Genomic DNA, 22,197 nt, shown 5'->3' on the forward strand with positions numbered 1-22,197 from the left:
GGAGGAGGAGGAGGAGGAGGGGAAGGAGGATGCGGAGGTCGGACCGTCCCTTCTTCCGCAGATGGTCTGGATAAAGTGTCCCCAGTCCAGAGGAGCTCGTTAGTCCAAAGAACCCGCTGAAGAACCGGAGCCGGACCGGACGAGATGTGGAACCTGGACGGATCCGGTTCTGGGTGTTCTGGGTGCAGACCGCGGAGCTGGACGGCAGGATGGAGGGAAGAGGAGTCGGGCGCAGTCAGATGGAGAGGGGAGGGGAGGGGAGGTCCTCTGACAGGGAGGGAGGGAGGGAGTCAGGCTCTTACATGCTCACCCCTCCTCTCAGGGAGGGGGAGGAGGGGGGGAGTCTGGCTCTTACATGCTCACCCCAACTCTCAGTGAGGGAGTCAGGCTCTTACATGCTCACCCCTCTCAGGGAGGGGGAGGAGGGGGGGAGTCAGGCTCTTACATGCTCATCCCTCTCAGGGAGGGGGAGGAGAGGGGAGTCAGGCTCCTACATGCTCACCCCAACTCTCAGTGAGGGAGTCAGGCTCTTACATGCTCACCCCTCCTCTCAGGGAGGGGGAGGAGGGAGGGAGTCAGGCTCTTACATGCTCACCCCTCCTCTCAGGGAGGGAGGGAGAGGCTCTTACATTCTCACCCCTCCTCCCAGGGAGGGAGTCAGGCTCTTACATGCTCACCCCTCCTCTCAGGGAGGGGGAGGACAGTCTCACAGAAAAGCCTTCATCTGCTTGTCAGACATCCAGCTTCATCTGAAAGGTTTCTTGAAACTAAAGGTTTCCTTAAAGGAATGCATATCGCCCGCCTGCTTCACCCTTTAAGGTCATCTGACAGAAGAACAGACGGGCGACAGAGTTACTGCCTTCTTATCTGAAACTGAAAGAGCGACTCTCAGCTTCTACCACACCAAGTTTCAGCTCAAGATCTGAAAAACTGACAGAACTGCAGCCATTTCTGGCTTTTTCAAGGTCAGTTAGCAGCGGCAGCCATCTTGAACCGAGTTGGCTCCAAAGGTTATTCAGGGATTACTTCATTAAAAACCATCCAGTGGCTCAGGAAATATTTTACTGACAAACTGAGCCGAGCTGTTGGGTGATGGGGATCAGGCTCAGCTACTACCACAAGAAATGACTGGTTAGTTTCTGTGAACCTGACAGAGTCGAAGCAGCGATCTGTTTCCAAACTTCCCAGAAATGTTGTTTATAGAGGTTTATTTTTTACAGAAAATTAAATAAATGAACTCACAGGAAAGAGGCCTGCAGGAAAATCCTGTTTCTCATTTGGCTGAAGGTTGAACCAGGCAGAAAATTAGCATTTGTTGTTTTTATAGAAGTATCTGACATATTTCTGTTGTAATATTTACAGTAAAACAGACAATATGATGACTGTGTGACAACATGTTATTATTTTATTTTATTTTAACACTTCTGTTCTTTCTCTCCTCCAGTTTTCTTGTACATTTAACCAAAAGTGCAATATTCCAACAATTAATTAGTCGTTTTAACAAATTAAAACTGTGAAAATTAAAGGCCTAGCATTCCTTGGATGAATGCATATCGCCCGCTCCTGTTGAGAAATGAGAGTTGGAGGCTCTTTGGTAAAAGCAGTGGATGACTCTCAGCTACTACCACCTCAGGAGAGGACAGGGTGGCTCGAAGCAAAGAGGACATCTGAACCACTGAAGAGACGCTGTGTCTTCAAACGGAGACACAAAAACACAAGGACAAATCAAACTTGGACAAACTGAACTGAACCTCAGGTCGAGCAGGAGACGATCAGATGAGATGTTTGGGACATGAAGTCGTTTTCTCTCAGCTGATTTTGGTTAAAGTGTCAAATAACCACAGTTTGAATCGTGACAGAAGAAGTTCTGATCATTTTTAACAATAAAAAATGATTTGCCATGACATCTGATCTGTGCTGTAAATTAAAATATATAAATATAACTTAAACTGCATTTGAGAAAAAAATTCCAACTCACTTTAACAAATGGTTATGTTATTTAATTAGGAAAAACACATAAAAGAAAAAGTTTTTACAAACATTTTTACTAAAACTTAAAGTATTTTGTGTCATATGTAAGACAAATGCCATATCTGAAGATGTAAGCTTACATTAGGTATTTAAATCGTGTAATTTCATTGTGCAGCAATGACTGTTGGAGCTGTTATGTAGCTAAGCTAACAGAGCTAACTATGCTAACAGAGGTAACCATGCTAGCTAACTGAGCTCGCGACTGTGGAGCCGGACTTTGAGGCTGCAGCTCCGGGTTCAATGGTCTCCTCCTCCAGGCTCCGGTTAATTTGGCGTCATTTTGTCAACAGTAAGATGGGAGACATGGCCACCAAAGCACAGATGCCAACCCCAGAGACGACGTTACCTGGCCGGACTGAGAGCAGCGTAAAAGTACCCGGTAAGACACAGCCCACTCGGTTAGCTAAGTAGCTTCAACAAGCTAACTTTCTGTGGGTAGACTTTGACACAACCGCGTCACGTAGCGAACCGAAAGGGACTATTTGCTGGTTTATTTCAGTGGTACCTTTGATAATTTATACGTTTTTTTAGCTGTCTTCAGCTGCTTTCAAAAAGACGTTGAAAGCAATGTTTTAGCCGTTACAGTGTGCGCATGCGCGACTCGGTTTCCAGCAGTGGAGTTGAAAAACAAATTAAAGTTGTTTTCAGTTTTTTTTTTAGTCAACTTTCTTACAACTTATCTGCCTGGACATACATATCAAAATATAAACTCGAAATCTAAACCTAGCTAAAGCAAAGTAACTTAAAATAATCAAAATACTAATAAAATAAAACTACTTTTTAATTTGTTTCTTTCAGATTGTCCTCAGTTACAGAGAAATTGTCCTTTTCTATGATTAAATTAGTACATTTGATTGATCATTGTAGCAGCACAGTTTATTGAGTGTTTGACTAAATATGTAACACACTTGCTCCTAATAAATTAGAGAATTCTGAAGTGATCAATTGAGCAGAAAAGAAGAAAATAGGGAATTAATTTAACCACTTTTTTCAGTTTGCTTTTGATATTGGATAGTTTTTCTTGTCATGGTGTTTAAACTCAATGATCTGAGAGACTGAGATAATAAAAGAACTCCTAATAGACAAATAAAACATGGAGCTTTAACACAAATTAACAATAATTGTGATGTTTAAGAAGCCACAAAGGTTAGTTGTGAACGATTTAATCATCAAAATGATAAATATTGACATCTTTTTTTTGTATTGTTTGTATTTAGTAGTTTACGTCACACAAAATGCTCTCAACAGATGGAGTATTTACCATTTTACCTTCTTTATGATGGTGTTTTTTCTTATATCTGTTCTTTAAAAGAACCCTTTTTGTTCGTCTGCAGAGCTGATTGAAGCAGAAGTTACAGATTTTTGGGTGAAATCTGTTTCATACGTGAATTTGTGGGTGGAGATGATTCCTAAATGTGAATATCTGTGTTGTGTTCCTGATATTTTGTGGTAGATTTTTCAGAAGTTTAAACTCTCCTCCTAAACGTGGAACGTGTTTATAGCAGCATATAATTATAAACTGTAACAAAGAGTATCGTTTTAGAAAAGAAATAGGTGTTTTGTGAATTACAGACATATGATGATACTCTAATTATCACCTGTGTGTGTGTGTGTGTTCATTGACTTGTTAGTAAAATATCTCAAACTGGAGAAATCTTAATAAAACACTTAAAGTTTGAACTTCAATTAATTAACTTTTAAAGTTAATCTGCTTTAGCTGACCCAGAAGTAGCCACAGTTTACAGACACTGAGCTGAAGTTTGGTGTGGTAGTAGCTGAGAGTCATCCCTGACACACACTCTGAGAGCTAACACACTCTTTCTTTAAAACTTTGTCATCCAAGATGCAAAACGATAAGCTTTATTTTTTATTTTGAGGAATGCTTCTTGTTAATTTGATGACTTTTTTAATTACACATTTGTCTGTTTTGACAATCTGATGTAGTTTTTATAGTCTTAAATATAAATATAAATTTAAAAAGCACTTTTCACTTAATTGGATGTTTTAAAATATTTTTCTGAGGCCTTCCTTCAAACTCAAATTAACTCCTGATATTTAACTTGCTTTGTGTTATTTTTTGCTCTTATTTTTTTTTACTTCTTTCCACTTTAAAACAACTTACTTTCATTTAGTTTTGTCCAAACACAACTTTTATCCGATCACTCATCTTTTCACCAGAAATTTGACCAAACTCCAACTTTCCTCGGCTCAATAATCATTCTGACGCGTGTCAGTTTAGATGTAATTCGAGGTTAAATTCTAGTTTTATAAATCAACTACAAGTTGGCTTGTTGGGATCCACACGTGTTGATTCTGTTAGTGTCTTAAACAGAAGTTTGCATGAGTGTGTGTGAGTATAACCAGGTCGACGGCAGCACTAAGTTGGCGGTAAGGGCAGTTGGCACCAGTTTGCCCCCTCTTCACTACAAGTGGGGGCGCTGAGTCTTGGCACACGATGAATAGATGTGGTCTGGCACCGAACAAAGGGCTCAGGACACCCAGGACACACACAGAAGCACCCCCTCACTGCCCTTTATCCCGGGCTTTAGTAACAAGGAGAACATGGGAAGGTTGATGGGTGAATGGAGCGCTGAGGAGATTGACTGAGCTCTGTGTTTCTGGGACAGAAAGAAATAAAACGAGTGAACGGGGCAGAACCAAGTTCACCTAAAGCGACACGTGTTGGAGATTTTGGCCGAGCTTGGAAGGGGTTGGACCGGGGAAGGAGGTTGTAGGAGTGAAGGGGTTAGGAGGGCGGGGGGTCCGCAGCGAAAGGACGATCGGGAACGAACGGGAAGGTTCAGACGAAATGGCAGACTTGCTGGAGGACCGCCAACGCTTCTCGGGAACGCTGCCACGGTGGAGGGAGGCGAAGAAAGCGCGAGGGAGCAGAGGGGAAAGGAAAAACCCATGCCTGCAGTGGAGAGACTTGGCAGGGCTTCCTCTCTTTTGTCTGTCTGGTTTGGGGCTGCAGCGCCAGAGGAAATCAAGAGACGTCCAGGCATGGTGCTGGTGGACGGGGACACGTCCCGGCTCCGCATAAACAAGAACGAAAATAATACACTTTGCACTGAAAGCCGAGCCTCTGGAAGGTGGAAACCACAAACAAAAGAAGACTTTTTTTCCTCATTTTTACACAATATTCCAACACTGGAGCTTATTGGACATAATGTGGACTGTACTTCACCAGGAAGACGGTTATCCTCTGAGCTGGACAAAAATGGACAACAGAGAGTCCACTCAGAGCCAGAAGAAGGCCGAGCCCCAGGTTTGTGTCCGTCCATCGTCTTTTACAGAACCCGGTGGAATAATGCTGGTGTTTTGGGAGTTTCTAGGAGTTCAGTCACCAAACAATGGTCCAAGCTTGAGGACAGAAAGCAGATCGCTCAGGAACGGAAATCTTCACGACACCTTCAGACTCAGACTTCATGACGTTGTTGTCTTCGAGCCAACACGTGTGGCTCCAAACAAAAACCAAACCGCAAAGTATTTCCCACAGTGAGATTTTTGGAGAAACAGGTGAGCAAACCGAGCCCTGATTGGAGCCGAGTTTAAACGGGTCTGAACTCAGGTTTGGATATCTGTAACGGTTTTCACACAATCGCTGTTGAAGTTTGATGTTTTCTGGGAGGTTTTTCCACAGAATGTTGAACTTGTTGTGATGATGTAACTCACTGTAACTTTGGAGACGTCTGAACTTTCCAGAAGATTTCTAAAGAAACGTTCCTCAGTCCCACGAAGAGTTTAAACATCCCAACATTTTGTCTGTTCAGATTATTCCAAAAGGAAATCCCAGATTTCTGCTGGGCTTTAGAAAGGACCCTTTGACCTGCTTTGACCCTCCTCATCGTTTCCTCAGATCATTTCTAGTCATGGATTTATTTCTCCAATCCGACGACTCGCACCTGTTAGCAGTTCCTGTCCTGGTTCTGAACCTGTACCGAACCTGGAACCAGTTCTTTAAGTTTTAACCGCTGTAGGACTGACTCTGGATCAGAGCAAAGAACTTACTGAATCTAGAGTTTTTGGCTAAAGACGCTGAACAACCAAAACTTTGAGACGGCCATGTTTAAGGAACGGCAGAGGGCGGTTCTAAAGCTGAGCTCTGTGCCGCCCAGCACCAGAACCTGAACCCAGGTGGTCCGAAACGAGGAGCTGGAGCAGCCTAAATTCACAAAGTGACTACATGACTTTTATTTTCTGAAAAGATTCAGTGCAAATTCTGAAATTTGTTAAAAAATTTATTTTAAAACAAGCAGAACAGACGGGAACATGAGCAAAAACAGCAACTAAATGCTAAAATTAGCAAAACAATTGCTGAAAGCTTAATGTAGCTAATCTGTAGCTAATAACTAAAGTAAGCAAAGCCAAATTAGCAAGGCAGTAGCTATAAGCTAAAAGTAGCTGAGGAAAACAAAAATTGAGCCGTACGATGAAGCAGATTAGATGAACAATGAAGAGATCTCAGTGTGTTCCTGTGTGGAAATAACTGTAAATAAAGTTAAATAACTTTAATAAAAAGTATAAAAGTTGTCACAGCACAGTAGTATTGATCGAGCCAGGAGTAGTTAAAATAGCACTGAGTACTTAGTAAATTAAAGTAATTTGATTTAGAAGAAACTATAAACAGCAGCTCGTCTATCTGGTAACTATTAATCTTCAGGCTGCTGCTTTAACAGCCGTCGGCAGGAGGATTTATGTGTGGGGTCAAAGGTCAGAAGCTGAGTCTTGTTTCTGATGCATAAACTCTCACCAAGTGTGAAAACAAAAGACTGATGAGGAGTTTAGTGTCTCGTTCACCGTGGTTTTCTGCAGATGTGCTCCAACATCTGTCAGCTGCTGTGAGAGGCCTTTAATTAGCAGGTGTAAATCTTTATTACTGACAGGAAGTTATTCAGGTTTATTTTGTATCGGAGAGTGATTTGAGTTTAAAAAGTATAAAGTTGTCTCAGACGGAGCCAGATGTTTTCCCCCTCTCTCCATCTGAGGCGGCCCGGAGCTGCTGCAACATCTGCACTTTAATCACAGCTCAGACGCCAACGTCGCCGGCTCTTAATTTGTTTTCACCACTTATATCACTAAACGTTTGCTTGTTAGTGGAAGCGCACTGACTTGACTGAACGTCAGAATAGAAATCGTAGCGGATTTTCTAATATGTTCATGTTTGGATCGGCCTGTCAGTCAAAGCTCCCGTGCGTTGTGAGCGCTCGGCGTTATCAGCCCTGCGTCTGTCGGCGCCGTTACCACAACAACACAGATGGATTCTAGTGGATGAATGAGTGTCTCTTTGTGCCAGATTTCATCAGCGCGGCTCTTTGTTGTCGACACTGCCCTGATAACCTTGACAGGAAAAATGACAAGTGCTGAGGGGAGCGTGTGAGAGGCATAACGAATGAAGGCGGCCTGGAAATTGGCGGAGAATCGGCGTGAGAGAAGAAGGAAGAGAGAGTCTGAGGATCAGAGGTTAATTGTCACTCAGGTGTTTAGTGTCAGCCGGGCTGGAGAAAACCGCAAGATGTTTAAACACAACCGTCTAGATTTATAATAAAAGGCAGAGGATTTCCTGAAGGAGCACAGATCACCTGCCGCCGTTCGTGTCGGAGATTCAGACTAAAATCATCTGATGCTGAGAAGAGACGGCATCAAGAGTTTGGGTCAAACTTTAAATTTCATTACGAGGAGACGACTCTGACCTACCGCCGCGCTGAAGTCGACCTCAATATCTATAAAACCGACTGAGTTATAGCCAGTTTTGTGGTGCTCAGTTAGCTGTGGCAGCCATGTTGAATCGGTTCGACTACAGTAAATGAATCAGTTAAAGGCAAACGTCCAATGGTTACTTTCTGAGAGGTTCATTGAAATCAGATCAACGGCTCATAAGACAAGCAGACACTCACACACACACACACACACACTCACACACACACACGCACACGGAAACGTTATCGCCTTGCGGGCTTTAAGACGATTAATGATCCATCTAACAAACCAACAGTAAACCTCACAAATATTATATTAAACACTTATGTGGTTAGATATAAATGTGTTTTAAAGTGCTTGGAAGAAAAAATGGCTCAAAGATAAGATCCTATAATCCGGTTTATGGGAGACGTTTACTGTATTTTCTGTTTGGTTGGGTTTTATTTGTACGCATGCGTCCAACAGCCTGAGAAAAGCTCAGAAACTCGGTGCTGATGGGTTTTATCAACAGCTCAGATGTTTTAAATGCAGCTAAAATGGTTTCCAGTTGTTGTTTTTAGAGATACTAAAACTGGACTGGTCAAAGGTTTCCAAGAACCGTCTCTGAGCGCAGCAAGTTTGGATCCTTAAACCATATAAGCTGTCAAAACACACAATTTTTATCCTTCTAACGCAATTCCTACATCATTAAATGGTTGTTTAGGGGTTTAATGTGACTCAAACTCATTAAGGTTTTCGTTTTTTCTTCTTTGACACCTGATTTGAATGACTGAGTGATTAACGAGCCTGTAGAGGACCTGAAGACCTGCTGAACGTCTAAAACCTGCAGGACGGTGGTCCTCCAGGACCGGGACTGGGCCGCGCATCCTTCGGGCTGAAATCTAAGCATCTCAGCAGGCAGCGTTTTCCGCAGCCTCAACTTCCAGCAAGTGTGAATGCAGAAAGCCATTACTGCAACACATAAAGGTTCTGAAAGGGTCCAATCAGCCTGCCGGTGCAAAGTGCATTAAGTCCGCTCCTCCGCGCCACACACTGTCTCACCACTAATGGCTGCGAGCAATTGATCGAGTCAAACCCTCAGGGAGGCGTGCACACACACACACACACACACACACACACACGCCCTGTGGAGGCTTATTAACCCCCAGCACCACTCTAACTACACTCCTGGCTGTCAGTCAGCTGGGTCTGAGGAACAGTGAATACACCAAAGATGCAGTGCAGGTAATAATTCAGCTTCTCCGTGAACTCACATTAAATAATTAGATTTATAAAAGCGCACGTAGGTTATATGTTAAATAGTAGCTGAAGGCCGTAATGTTTTTGCCTCTGTGAGTGTTCGTTTCTCGAACCGGTGGAAAGATTTGAGTGAAACTCTCATGAAGTAATCATTGGATGAACATCGAGCTCCGGGGTCAAGATGACCAAACCTGTGATGCTGTTCAGGACAAAACGCAGGAAATGTTGTTAACGCAAACTGTCCCTGTCGACGATTCAGGACCGCTCCTGCTGAGTTTCTGTGAGAGTTAGTCTCATTTACAAGAGTAAATCATAAAACATTATCTTTACATTTAAAAGATGTTGTTTTACACTTGATGAATCGTCCATGACCACGATGTGGAGCGTGAACACAAGCGTAGACAAAAACCCTCTAAACGTGGATATGGATATCACGTTTTTGATCATGTTAAATGGAAATGGAAGGATATTCTCTTAACTATAAAGGTTTTTTTTTAATATCAGGATTTTTAAAACTTGATGTTACAGTTCTTTATTGTCTAATAAACCAAAACACAGAAACTGTAATGAAAAACAAATGTTTTTACGATCTGACAAAACATTTTTTATGTCCAAACCCTTTAAATCATGAGGACGTTTGGCTCTAATTTTATTTTATCTTTAAATGTCAGATTAGTTTTGCTAACAGAAGTAAAGCTTGACATTTTCATGCCTCTTGGTTACATTTTTAATATTTATCAACCTCGTAATTATCTGTACCTGTGTTTATTTCTGTCTGTTAGCAAAATATCTGCTGACCCACTGGGTAAATTTTAACGAAACTCTCAGAAAGTGATCATTAGATGTTCATCTACTCCATCATTTAATTGCTTGTTCAGGAGATATTTTGCTGACAGACAAACAGACGCAGGACGTTACATGATCGTCCGCCGTCAGGTAACAGGACTGGACTGAAAGTCTGAAGAACTTTAGTGCTTTTACAAAAATACCAGAAAGTTTGTCTCCTCAGAGAGTTTTAATAATACTGTCGGTAATAAAACCTTAAAATAATGACCAAATGTTTGGAGGTCATTAATCGAGGATCTCAGAGTGTCGAATCTGATCACATGTTGGGTTAAAACACCGAATACTGACCTGAAAAACTCTGATTTTAGGGGCAATTTAATAACTGTGTTGGAGCAGCTGTCCTCTTTTAAAATGTAATATTTTCGGCGTCTTATTTCCATAAACCGGGAAGCGTCTCCCGTCCGCTGCTTCGGCGTGTTTCAAGGCGAGCTGCCAGGCGCAGAACAATGGGGGAAAACACTGATGGCTGTCATGATGGGCAGTAATAAAAACAAAGACGGCAATCAGAGCAGCTGATTGAGAGGGGGAGAGGCAGGGTGGGGAGGGCTGAGGAAGACGGGGGGAGCAGGAGAGAGATGAAGAAACCAGGCAATCAGAGAGAGACACGAGCAGAGACGAAGGTGGGGGGAGGTTACTTTGTAGATTTAATTGCAGCACACTGTAGGCAATCTTTTCTGTGCGTCTGTCGACTCCCCAATCTCCCCCCCAGCCAGACATTAACTGCAGGGCTTCATTTGTCACTGTCAGGCCTGTGGCTCCGGCGGGAGGCTGAGGGGGGACTCCTGAACGCTCGGACCAGGTTCTGGTGACGTTAAAGATGAGCCGATCTTCAGCTGTCATCAACGCTTCGATGACTCAGGGTCACGGTTAGAAACCAAGATGGAGGAATGTAAGGAAGGAGAACATCAGAGCAGGCCGCCATTCATGGCGGAGTCGCCTGAAGGTTCACGGCGTTCGCAGCGGTTCTGGTTGAACTTTTTAACATGTTTGCAACAAATCTTCTCTCGAAATAGTCGCAGAGTCGATGCAGGCGTCTCCAACCCGTCTCAGGAGCGCCAGGCTGCGTCTCCTCACGTGCTCAGGAGCTCTATGTCCACGCCACAGGGTCGTCTCCAGCGTCCCCATCAGGCAGAAAGGGCAGGAGATGTGAGACAACTTTGTGAGGGGTTGGCGGCTAAACTGCGACTGATTAGAGACGCCAGAGAGAACCGGACCTGAGAGGCGCCACGTGACCCGGCACGTTTCAGCAGGTCAGCCCGGTCCATGTCGGCGGTCCAATTAAAGCGATCTGTAAGAGGGAGACTTTAGCTTTAACTTTTATAAAAAGTTTAATTACCTACTTAAGATGCCTGAGCCAGGAAAGCATGACAGAGCAGAACTAATTTCGTTTATTTTAGTTTATTTAGCAGCTAAAACTCCTGATATGTTGATTCATCCACTGGAAGAGACTAAAACCTTCTTGAAGACGTTGATGTGAATCTTTAGGATGGAATCGTTCCCAGCCCTCAGCAGCCATATCTTTAATGTTGCCTTATCTTATATATTTTATCTTTTTATATGTTTGATCAGTTTCTTTGTTTTCTTTCTGGTCGCAGCAGAAAATTAAAAAGTGATGAAAGGCCGCGGTGATGAAGCCGAGTGCTGATTGGCTGATTCTGGAGCAGTTCTGGCTGCCTTTACACACACACACACGTGTAGGCCTGCGCTGAAATAGAGCAGCACTAATAGTGTGTGTGTGCGTGTGTGTGTGTCACAGATGTCACCATGGATAAAATCCTGTTCTGTGATCAGCCTTATTATTGTGACAGGATTCAGGGCGCTGGGAAAGAGACTGGGAGGCATGCTAGTTAGTCACACACACACACACACACACACACACACACAGCAACACACACACACACACCAACACACACACACACATCTCTGTTTGATGTGAAGTGTCCTGAAAGGCTTTCGAACCTCTTTCTGTGCTCTTCACCTCCAAATAAAAGCAAATTAGTTGCAACAACTAAAACTGAAATAAGCCCAAAAACAAAAAACTAAAACATCTGCAGTTTTTTTTATGTTGAGATAAAAACAAAACTGTCAGCTGTGAGTTGTAAATCGGAGGCTCTTCTGTTACATAAAATAAATCACAGAAGTTTAAAAAAAACAAGCAGCTTTGTTCACATTTTAGAAGCGCTGCATGAAAAAAACTTAGGTAGAAAGTTTTAAAGCTTTAGTCTTTTATTTATTGTTCTGTGCAGCACTTTGTGGTTGTTTTAAAGTGTTTTATAAAAACAATGAATTGGATTGATTTTAAACATTATTTGTCTTTATTTTTGGCTCAAGTCAAAATTTATTTCTGTAGCAGCCGACCAAAGGGCTGAGCAGAGTTTAAAATATAAAATCAATACTTATTTTATCAGCAAAATAGAAGAAATGAACCGAACTTGAACATAAATACGGAGATAAATGACTCAATCAGAACTAAAAGGTCAGAGAAATAATTTGGGTTTTAGGCAATGATCCAAAATGATCTTATTTATTTATTATTTTTTTAATTTATTAGTATGCTTCCTGTTTTATTTACACTTTATTTTTTTGTCTGCTCTAAATAAAATAAAATAAGAAGGAGTGAATGTGAGTGAAAACCTTTTGGAGGTTTATCTTCTTAGATAAACGCAGGAACAGGATAAACGCTGTGAAGAACCAGAGAAGGTTCTTGTTCCTGTTTCTGGTCTCTGGACCCACAAGGCTTTCTGGGACTTCACTTTCATCCCTCCGCTAAGTTTGCACATAAATCCCTCTGAGGATGTCGCTTCGCAGCCCTAAAAAGTGACATTTTTACGTGTCTCATCATCTTCCTGCTGGGACCACTTCAGCGCTTTTGTCCATCTTGTGTTTTTGACTCGATTGTTGAGTGAATCTGCACAGGCTGGCTTATTTAAATAAATAAATAAAAACAGACCATATTCTCCTGTTTCTGGCTTCCTGCTCGGGCTCATCTGTCGCGTGCGTCTTATTACAGTCGCTGCCAAATATAAAACAGGCACATATTTTTATTGGCGGCGCGGGAAGGTCATCTTCAGATGCCTGTGAAACATGCTGCTACTTCTGTGGTGGAATCACAGCCATCGCCTGGAGGAGCCATCATATTGGCTGAAATCTGGGAGGAGATTGACTCTTAAATCAGACTTTTTATCACGGCTGAAAGTAAGAGAAAGATCCCCTCCTTTTTGCTACAACAGCTGTGTGTCAGAACGACAAACCAGTTGATTTATGTTTCATTTATTTCACCATTTTAGATTCTGTTCCATTTTTATTTTGTCTCATCCATCCGAAGACTGTAAAGTAGCTTTTCTTCTGCTGCCACCATGTTAGGAGCATCCTAAAACCACAGAAGCTCATTGTTCGTGTTACCACCTCCCTCAGATCCATCGCTGCCCGTTGGTGAACGCTCAGGTTGTCAGGAAGCTCGCGCTCAGATCCATATATTCCCAGGTGACACTTCAGCCGTTTCCTGCTGCTGTTAGCAAACCCTCTGAACTCGGTGTTGTGTCGGTTCTTCAGGTGTTTTATCAAACTGCTCGTCTCGGAAGAGCCAGGTTAATTTGCAGTCCTGGTACCGAGTACTTTGGTATTAGTATGAGTACACTGGGCTGTCTGAGCAGATACCTGATGATGTTATCTCTCCCTCCCTACATTCAGGTGTGGACGAGTTGATCTCTTATCTCTGGACTGAACTCAGGTTTCTGATTCCTTCTGCTTTGAGGTTTTTTGGTTCAGATTTAGTGAAATCTTTGCAGTAGTCGCTCCGTTACTAAATCTATTTGGAGGATCAGGAGTAAATCAGGAGCTAAAAACACCTCATCCAAACATTTTGTAGCCGTTCCTGTGAACAGATCGTGGACCAGCAGCTATAGATCTATATTTTAATAACTGTGTCTCCAAAACATCCTCAAGAGGAGGAACGAGGAGGAAAGACTGGGCTGTGAGTTTGTCTCACTGTAAAGACGCCTGAATTTCTATTTAAAATCATTAAGACTCTGAGGTTGGTTGAGATTTATTCTCAGCTTTATATTTCAGTAAAAAGGATTCAGTTATCATGTTTTATTCTCCAGCGTGTCTGCAGGATTGTAGCGCCTGAAAACTGGGGCGCCTCTGATTACGTTCTGGCATCTCAGCCGCCGTTGGGATTAAATAAAGTCAGTCAGCACGTTTTAATGGAGGATGATCACTTTTTTATTAGAGCTCGCCGTTCTGCAGGGCCGCAATCAAACAAACAAACGAATAAATAAGAAGAAAACCGACAGTGTTGTAAAATGAATCCGAGGGAATGTCTGCAGGAAAGTATTGTTTAAAACTGTTATGAAACTTTGGATGTTTGAGTTGTTTTAAATGTTGGAAATTTACTCTGATCTGATGCAGAACCTGAGAGTGACTCACAACACATACCGTTACTTTAAAAATGGCCACCGCTGCGTCCGTCCGCCACAGGAGACCTTTTCAGGTTTTCAGTCTGAAACTCTGGGATGTGGTGCGACGGGCGATATGCATTCCTGTAGGGAACGATAGGCCTTTAAATCAGGAGCATGTTTACATTAAATCTGAGTTTCTTCTTCGTTGGTTTGACAGCAGGAGGCTGGTAACAGACAGCTGATGGATCTTCTGCTGCTTCTTTATTCTTCTCAGTCACACTCAGCGAGCTCTTCCACTCATTAGTATTCTGTCTGGACTTATTTTCTTTCCCACTGACATTTACATTTAAATTGTTTATCTGCCTGTGTGTGTGTGTGTGTGTGTGTGTGTGCCTGCAGTCTGTAATGAACATGCCTTTGCTGGTCCCTGAAGGCAGCCATTACTAACACACACACACACACACACACACGGAGGAGGAGGAGGAGGAGGCTGAGAATCCGTCTCGGTGTAACGATGCAGGATCTCAAATTTCCATTTAAAATTATTTAGGATTTGAAGGTTGTTGCTTCACTCGGTCGAGATTTATTTGTACCTCTGCATTTTGGTGAATCTTCCAGCAGAGCTCAGACCGTACGCAGGTTTTATCCTCCAGCTCGTCCGCTGGAAACTGGGGCATCTCCGCCGCCCTCGGGATTTAAACCAAGCCGGGATCGCTCGAGATCTCAAATTTGAACGCGATTCGCGGTTCTGCAATCAAACAAACGAGTCAGTCAGCGACAGAATGTATAATTTTAAGAAAAACCAACAGGATCACAATCAACTGATCGTAATTACAGAGCAGAAGAAAAAACCCCGCCGTCCTCCGACTGTCCTCCAATCAGGAAGAGACATTCGTTTGTTGCAAATTTCACAAAATGCTCAGTCAAGACAGGCTTAAAGCTGTTCATCAGACCAGTTAGCCCACAGTCAGCTACTACCACACCTGATTTTATAGACATGTTAGCTGTGGCGACCATCTTGGATCCCACTGACTCCAAAAGGAAAAGGCGTTCATTAAAGTCCGTCCACTGGTTCGTGAGATATTTTGCTAACAGACACACAGACAGAAACATCATGTTTATATTTCTAACTCACTATGTTGCTAATCGATGCATCTCATCTAGTTACAGAACATTAAATGTTCTTGTGGAAGCAGCAGCGATGCAGGAACGTCAGGAACGTTGGTCTGGAGACTCGTTAATGTTCTCCTGAAGGCTTCATCGACACCTGCAGCCAGAGAGAGGAAGAGGAGGAAGGGTCTGAATGCTGCAAAGGAGGGGCGAGAATGTTGTTGCTCGTGTCTGCTCTGTTAGCAAAATATCTCCTGAAACCACCATCGTCTCCCAACATGAAACTCTCGGCCTCCAGCTTCATGTGTGTGTCTCTTTGTGTGTCAGCCCTCGTGACAATTATCCATGAAGATGCTGCGTGTGTGTGTGTGTGTGTGTGTGTGTGTGTGTGGATAAAAGGAGAAGGATCCAGATGTTTGCTTCATTTTCATTCTCCCCCATCATCCCATTTTTTAATCCATCTCCCTCCCCCACAGCACACCATCTGCGCACACACACGTACACACACACACACACACCCACACACCCACACACACCCACACACACACACCCCCCCAGCAGGCTAGCGTTAGTGTGTGTTCGCTCAGCCAGGTGGTGAGATGGCCCTAAATGGGTCCTCCTGCACCTCTGGCTCTGCCTTGATTGGAGTGAGTGCAGCTGCTACGAAAATATGCAAACCTGCTTACCACTCTTTAACTGGGTCACTGTGTGTGTGTGTGTGTGTGTGTGTGCGGTTAGGCGATGCAGTCTGTCTTTTTAAACAGACATTTGTGTCTTCAGTGAAATGAAACTGAAGACGTTTACAACTCAAACAGCTGTTCTTACAGAAACACTGAGGTGTTCTCCATCTTTAATCAAAGGCCTACCTATCCTGGAATCCTGGAAGGAATGCTTGTCGCCCGCCGCCGTTAACGTTGACGGGAGACGCAGTTACGGCCATTTTGGCTAAATATTAAAAATATATGTGTCTTGTAACATGTTGGGAATGACAGTCAGCTACTACCACACCTAACTTTAGCTCAGTATCAGTAAAGTCTAATGAGCCATTTTTATGAAGGTGAAGGTCAATTAGCTCTGGTGGCCATCTTGAATTTGATATTTTGCTGACAGACTTCCACCTTCAGTGATAATTAATCTGCATGGATTTTACTTTTAACCTGTTTTGTCCTTTGTCCTGCAGAGAAACACGATGTGAACGGGAACAGGACGCTTCCACCGTTTCCAGACGGGACACAGACGGTCATGTTTGGTTAGTGACAAAAAAATTATCTTAAAGCTTCTGATATGAACTAAAGTTTATGTTTGATCAGATTCAGAGCAGGAGATACCGCTGACAAACTGAAACTCATCATTTGTTCCCTCTAATAAAGACAGGGTACAAACATTTCTCTTTATTTGTGGTAAATGACAGATAAATGTTGGCATTACATAAAGAAAACGAAGGCTGAGAGCTGAAGGAAATCTGAGGAATAAATTATTAAAGTTAAAACAACAACAGGAGCTAAAATCAGCAATAGAGTAGCTGAAGGCTACAGATAGCAAAACTGTAGGCTAGCTAAGAGCTAGAAGTAGCAAAAAGCTCAATAAAAGCTAAAAGATTAGTTAACAGTAGCAGAATGGAAGCTAAAAGCTGACAGAGAAAGTAGTTTTTGAGCGAATTGAAGTGTTTTTTATGGGGAAATATTGTGTAAATAAATTAAAATTTTACCATTACAAACACTAAAATCAGACCTCATTATTTCCAAACCAAATGTTTTAATTTATGAACAGTTAAAGCAGCACAAAGTATGCAGAAGTAGTTTGTTTGCAACAAACCTACTAAAGAAACTGTAAACAGGAAAACAATGTGCTGACTCAGCTTTCACACAGTTAACTTTCAGGTGAGTTTAATGTTTAATTTTAGTCCTAATGTTCAGAGTTTATTTACACCTTCAGGCGTTTCACAGAGGAGCAAACAGCTGCGTGTTCATCCTGTTCAGTTTAATTTATCAGGACTGAAAGTAGGAACCATAAGTTTAAAACTCTCCTCGTGTCCCACAGACTGAGAGACTCGATTCCATCAGCCTGGTTTTTATTTTTCTTTCTCTTTCAAGGCATGGGTTGTTTCTGGGGAGCAGAGAGGAAGTTTTGGAGACAGAAAGGAGTTTATTCCACCCAAGTGGGCTACTCCGGAGGGTACACGGCTAACCCCACGTACACGGAGGTGTGCACAGGTATCCCCTGCACACACACACACACACACACACACACACACACACACACACACACACTGAACCAGGCATGTGTTTTCTGCTGAGAGTTAATAAATTGTAAAACAAAAAAAGCGGGACACAACAAAACCAGAGGAGTCAATCATTTCCCCCAGGCCCCATTAAACAGAGGCACGGATAAGGCTGCTATTGATGCCTGACCGCTGAGAGTGTGTGTGTGTGTGTGTGTGTGCGCGCGCAGACCTCCCAGTGATTCCTCCAGTCGTCTAACAGACACTGAATCCATCATTTGACCTGCATCACCACTTGTCTCTTACTTTGGTTTATTCTGTAAATCAGTTTATTGATTTGCTGCAGAAACGTTTAGAGCTTTAATAAAAACCACATTTATTTTTATTGATTATGAGTTAAAAAAATACAGAAGGCTAAAATAAGAGGTGATTCATTGTGGAAAAGGTGTTAAACCAGTAAATAAGGAAACTGGAAATGAGTCTTTATTGTCAGTGTTTGTTTTAATGTGTTGTTTGTTTATTTATCCTCGTTCTCAGCAGCTTGTGTTTTAACCGCTCTCTCTTCGTGGATTTATTTGGTTGTTATTAAAACCAGCTGTCTGCTTCTGGTTCCAGGTTTCTGGGGTTTCTGAATCATTACGCCACATTCATTTCTCTGATGTTTGTAAATTTGCCCCCGCTGAAAGTTAAAGGGCGATAATCTGTCTCCCTGTTAGCAAAATATCTACTGAACAAGTGGTCGAATTTTAAGGGAAACCTTCAGAAAGTCACTGCATGTTCACCTACAACCAGTTAGCTTTTGGAGTCAGTCCAATTCAAGATGGCCGCCCCAGCTGATCGACATCAGCCGGCTCAGGTGTAATAGTAGCTGAGAGTCATTGACAACACATCCCATAATACCTTGGATTGGATTTGACCAAATTGCTTTTAACTCCATCTCATTTCATCAGAAGTTGACCCTGACAGCTGGCGGGTGATAAGCATTTCTGCAGGGGATGACGGGTCTGGTGTTTGGTGTGTGACGCAGCAGAAACCAGTTCAGGTGAAGCCGGTGTGAACAGCTGGAAGCGGTTTAACGTCTGAATGTTCACTGTTGGCTAAATATTTACCTTCAGAGCAGCAAATATATTTGCATTTTTTTTTTTACCGGCGTCCCTTTGTTCGTCCCACACAGTTCAGTGTTTCTCTCACTCTGTTCGGCTTCGTTGTTCTTCCCCAACAGTTAAATTATTGTTTTTATTATTATTATTATTATTGTTGTTCACTCAGTGGGAACACATCTGCTAACAGCTGGACAATAAAACGAAGCTGCAGGTCAGAGTCGTGTTTTCTCCTGTCTCAGTGTTCAGCAAAATATCTCGTTAATTAGTGGATGCATTTTGATGAAAGTTTCATCTCTAACTGATTAATCTAATTCAAGATGGCTGACCTTTGGACACCTTAAAATGGCTGACTGAGCCCAGACTGCATGCAGATCCTTGTTGCTTCCGTCTCCGTTTTGCTCTCGTGTTCTGAAAGTTTTCGCCCGTGGGCGATAATGTTTATGCCTGCGTTTGTGTTCGGATGTCTGTTAGCAGAATATTTCATGACCAACTGGACGAATTTTAATTAAACTCTCATAAAATATATATATATATATACCTCTACTGACTAACCTTCTGAGTCAGTCCTTTTCAAGATGGCTGCCACAGCTAACTGACCTTACAAACACAAGAAAATGGCTCAAACTCATTAAATGTTACTGATATTGAGCTAAAACTTAGTGTGGTAGTAGCTGAGACTGATCCCAACATATATTCTGAGCTGAACTGCTTTAAGTCTAAGTTAACTCTGTCTGTTAGCAAAATATCTCAGGAAGAACTGGACAGATTTTAATGAAACTTTCAGGTAATAATTGCTGATGTAATATTTAAATTTGAATGTTATCGATGTGGAGTCCTCCTCATCAGAGATTTCAGGTGATCTCAGTCTAAAACCTCAGCATGAAAGCAGCGGGCGATATGCATTCCTTCAAGGACTGCTCGGTCTTTTATTTTGATGTCCTGACAAATAAAGTTTCTGACTCGTTGACCTGCTGGTCCCGTTTCCACCGTCCGTCCTTCGGTCCATGACGGCGTTTCTTCTGGTAAATGTTCATTTAGTCCACAGATGTCAGTCCGCTCCTCGGGGGACGTTCTCCTGCATGTTTTAGAAGAGTTCTCGCTTTAAATGAACGACTTGTGGACGTTCTTCTGGAGAACCTGATGATTTGGTGAGGAGGTGATTAAACCGTCTGAATCAGGTGTGTTGGAGCAGAAAAACCTCAAACCTCCAGGACAGCGGAGCCTCGAGGCCGGGAGTTTGACACCCCTGGTTCAATTCCAGAATATGTCAATCATGAAACCGTAGCCGCTGCAGATCAGGAGTTTTGTCGGCTGTTTGTGGAAAGCAAACAGTGCGATGGTTTCTGCTGCTGGATGAGACGCTCAGTAGTTTTTTTTTCCAGCTGAAGAAGTCTCTGTTAGCATCATAACACCTTCATACACATCACTTTCTCAGCAATTTGTTTCTAAAATTAACCTGCCAAGTTTCGTTTGACTTCATAGATCCATCCTGTGGTCCGAGAAGCATTTCAGAACCTGGCTTCTGTTGTAAAGCTGCAGGAAAGTTTATTTTAAATTAACAGTACATAAAGAAAGTTTGTAAAATGTCACTGCCTGGCGCTTGGGAGGGTTTCCAAAGGACGGTTCCATTATCGATCCGGCTCCAAGTTGGTAAAATACCTGGATTTGTCTCGCTCTTCTGCCAACAAAATTGGAGCTTTGAGAGGGATGAGTGTTAAGTCGCAGCCTCCACCGGTGTCCCACCGTCTTCTGGGACTCATTTATTTTGTTCCTATGGCTGAATGAAATAAAAACAGTTTCTCTGTAAAAGCAGGAACCATCCAGCCAACAAAAAGAGACGATCTGTTTTAGTTTTAGTTTCTTCTGTAGTTGTGCATCCGACATCAACACAAACCTTAAAGCTGAGTTATTTATGCAAATAAATGTTAATGTTTCTCAGAGTCGGCTGCAGGCAAGCGGAAAACTTCTGTTAAAGTTCTGCTAAACTTTAACAGAATGTGTGAATTTGTCTGTTGAATAATCGAACACGTGCACCTGATTGTTCATCCTGAATTAATGTCAGATTATGAGATCATTTCTGCAGCTAAACGTACGCTACAGCTGCAGCTTTATTTTCCGCCCAGATTCCAATCTTTTACTGTGTTTCACATCCAGTCCGAGATAAATTTATTCCTGCGAGATTGGCCTGGTGAGACATTAATTTAATGCCGACTGCTGCTTTGTCTCTGTTCGCCAATATCTGCCGTAGGAATCCATAACTCCTGATATTAAAAAAGTAATAAGGCAGAGAGAGACATCGGAGTGGAGGTGGAATGAGAGACGAGAAGAAGATGAGGTGTCACGTAATGGGTCACACTCATTACCAGCACCAGCTGCTGTTTGACTCTGTGGAGAAAATCAGTTTTGGCCTTTCAAGGACGGCTGCTGTAGATTCTGCTTTTCTTGTGCAAATGTGGTCATTTTAAGGCCTTAAATCTATAAACGTCTTAAACAAGAATCCACAGATTTCCATAAGAAATTAAACCAGCGTTCCTTCGAAGAATGGATTTGCATGTCAGAGTTTAGAACAGACTTCATGGGATGACTCTCAGCTACTACCACAACAAGTTTTACATCAATATCTGTAAAATCAGCTGAGTTGGAGCCATTTTTGTGTTTGAGGTCAATTAGCTGTGGCTGCCATCTTGAATCAGATTTACTCCAAAGGTTAATCTCAGTTGATGTAAATCGGATGATTATTTTCTGAGAGTTTCATTAAACAGATGAGATATTTTGCTGTTTTAAAGCTTTAATGCCTGAAAAATCACTTGTTGTGGAGTCGAGAGCTTTACACACAGGTTTGTGACAGCACTGACTCACAGGTCCTGAAAAAGAAAAACACAGAAATATTCTAGTTATTCCATCATGTCAAAAAAAAACAACAATAAGTGTTGAGATCTATGTTTGAAAGGCCATTTTTGAAGACGAAACTGAACAAGTTTGTTTTGTTTTTCAGGCCGAACGGGACACGCTGAGGTGGTGCGAGTCGTTTTCTATCCAGAGCAGATCAACTTCGCCCGTCTTCTCAAAGTCTTCTGGGAAAGCCACGACCCGACTCAAGGTAGAACCCACACCTGACCCTCCTCGGGAGAACGGCAGCTTTTAACTGTTAGGAGCAGAAGCACTTTGTGCTCTGCTAAACTAAATAAGTCATGAACGCTGAGGTGCCTTTTAGTTATTAACAGGCAGCATCAGCGGCTGCTCACAACTAAGTAATTATTATTTAACAACCAGAAGCTCCTGAAACGGCAGCTTTCTCACCAGAAACATCTTAGACTTTAAACTGGACGAATCTTTGCATTTAGACATGTTTCAAATGGTATGTTAGCCATATTTATTTAGCAACATTTAGCATCCTGCAGCTACATTTAGCATCCTGCAGCAGCATTTAGCATCCTGCAGCTACATTAAGCATCCTGCAGCTACATTTAGCATCCTGCAGCTACATTAAGCATCCTGCAGCTACATTTAGCATCCTGCAGCTACATTTAGCATCATCCAGCTACAT

General features: G+C 42.5%; 1 protein-coding gene across 2 annotated transcripts in view; it reads left to right on the forward strand.

Moving 5' to 3' along the window:
* The first annotated feature begins 2,200 nt into the window (after positions 1–2,200).
* msra (methionine sulfoxide reductase A) overlaps positions 2,201–22,197 on the forward strand; it is a 33,804-nt gene continuing 13,807 nt past the window's right edge. The window contains exons 1-4 of one of the 2 annotated variants that reach the window (XM_017440077.3): positions 2,201–2,410; positions 16,507–16,575; positions 17,420–17,539; positions 21,646–21,750. In XM_017440077.3, coding sequence (XP_017295566.1) covers positions 2,272–2,410; positions 16,507–16,575; positions 17,420–17,539; positions 21,646–21,750 — 433 coding nt within the window. In that variant the 5' untranslated portion in view covers positions 2,201–2,271. Of the gene's footprint in view, positions 2,411–5,399; positions 5,551–16,506; positions 16,576–17,419; positions 17,540–21,645; positions 21,751–22,197 lie in introns of those variants that run through there. The other variant, XM_017440078.3, reaches the window with a different exon arrangement.

Source organism: Kryptolebias marmoratus, linkage group LG19, assembly GCF_001649575.2.
Source record: "Kryptolebias marmoratus isolate JLee-2015 linkage group LG19, ASM164957v2, whole genome shotgun sequence".
Taxonomy (NCBI): Eukaryota; Metazoa; Chordata; class Actinopteri; order Cyprinodontiformes; family Rivulidae; genus Kryptolebias; species Kryptolebias marmoratus.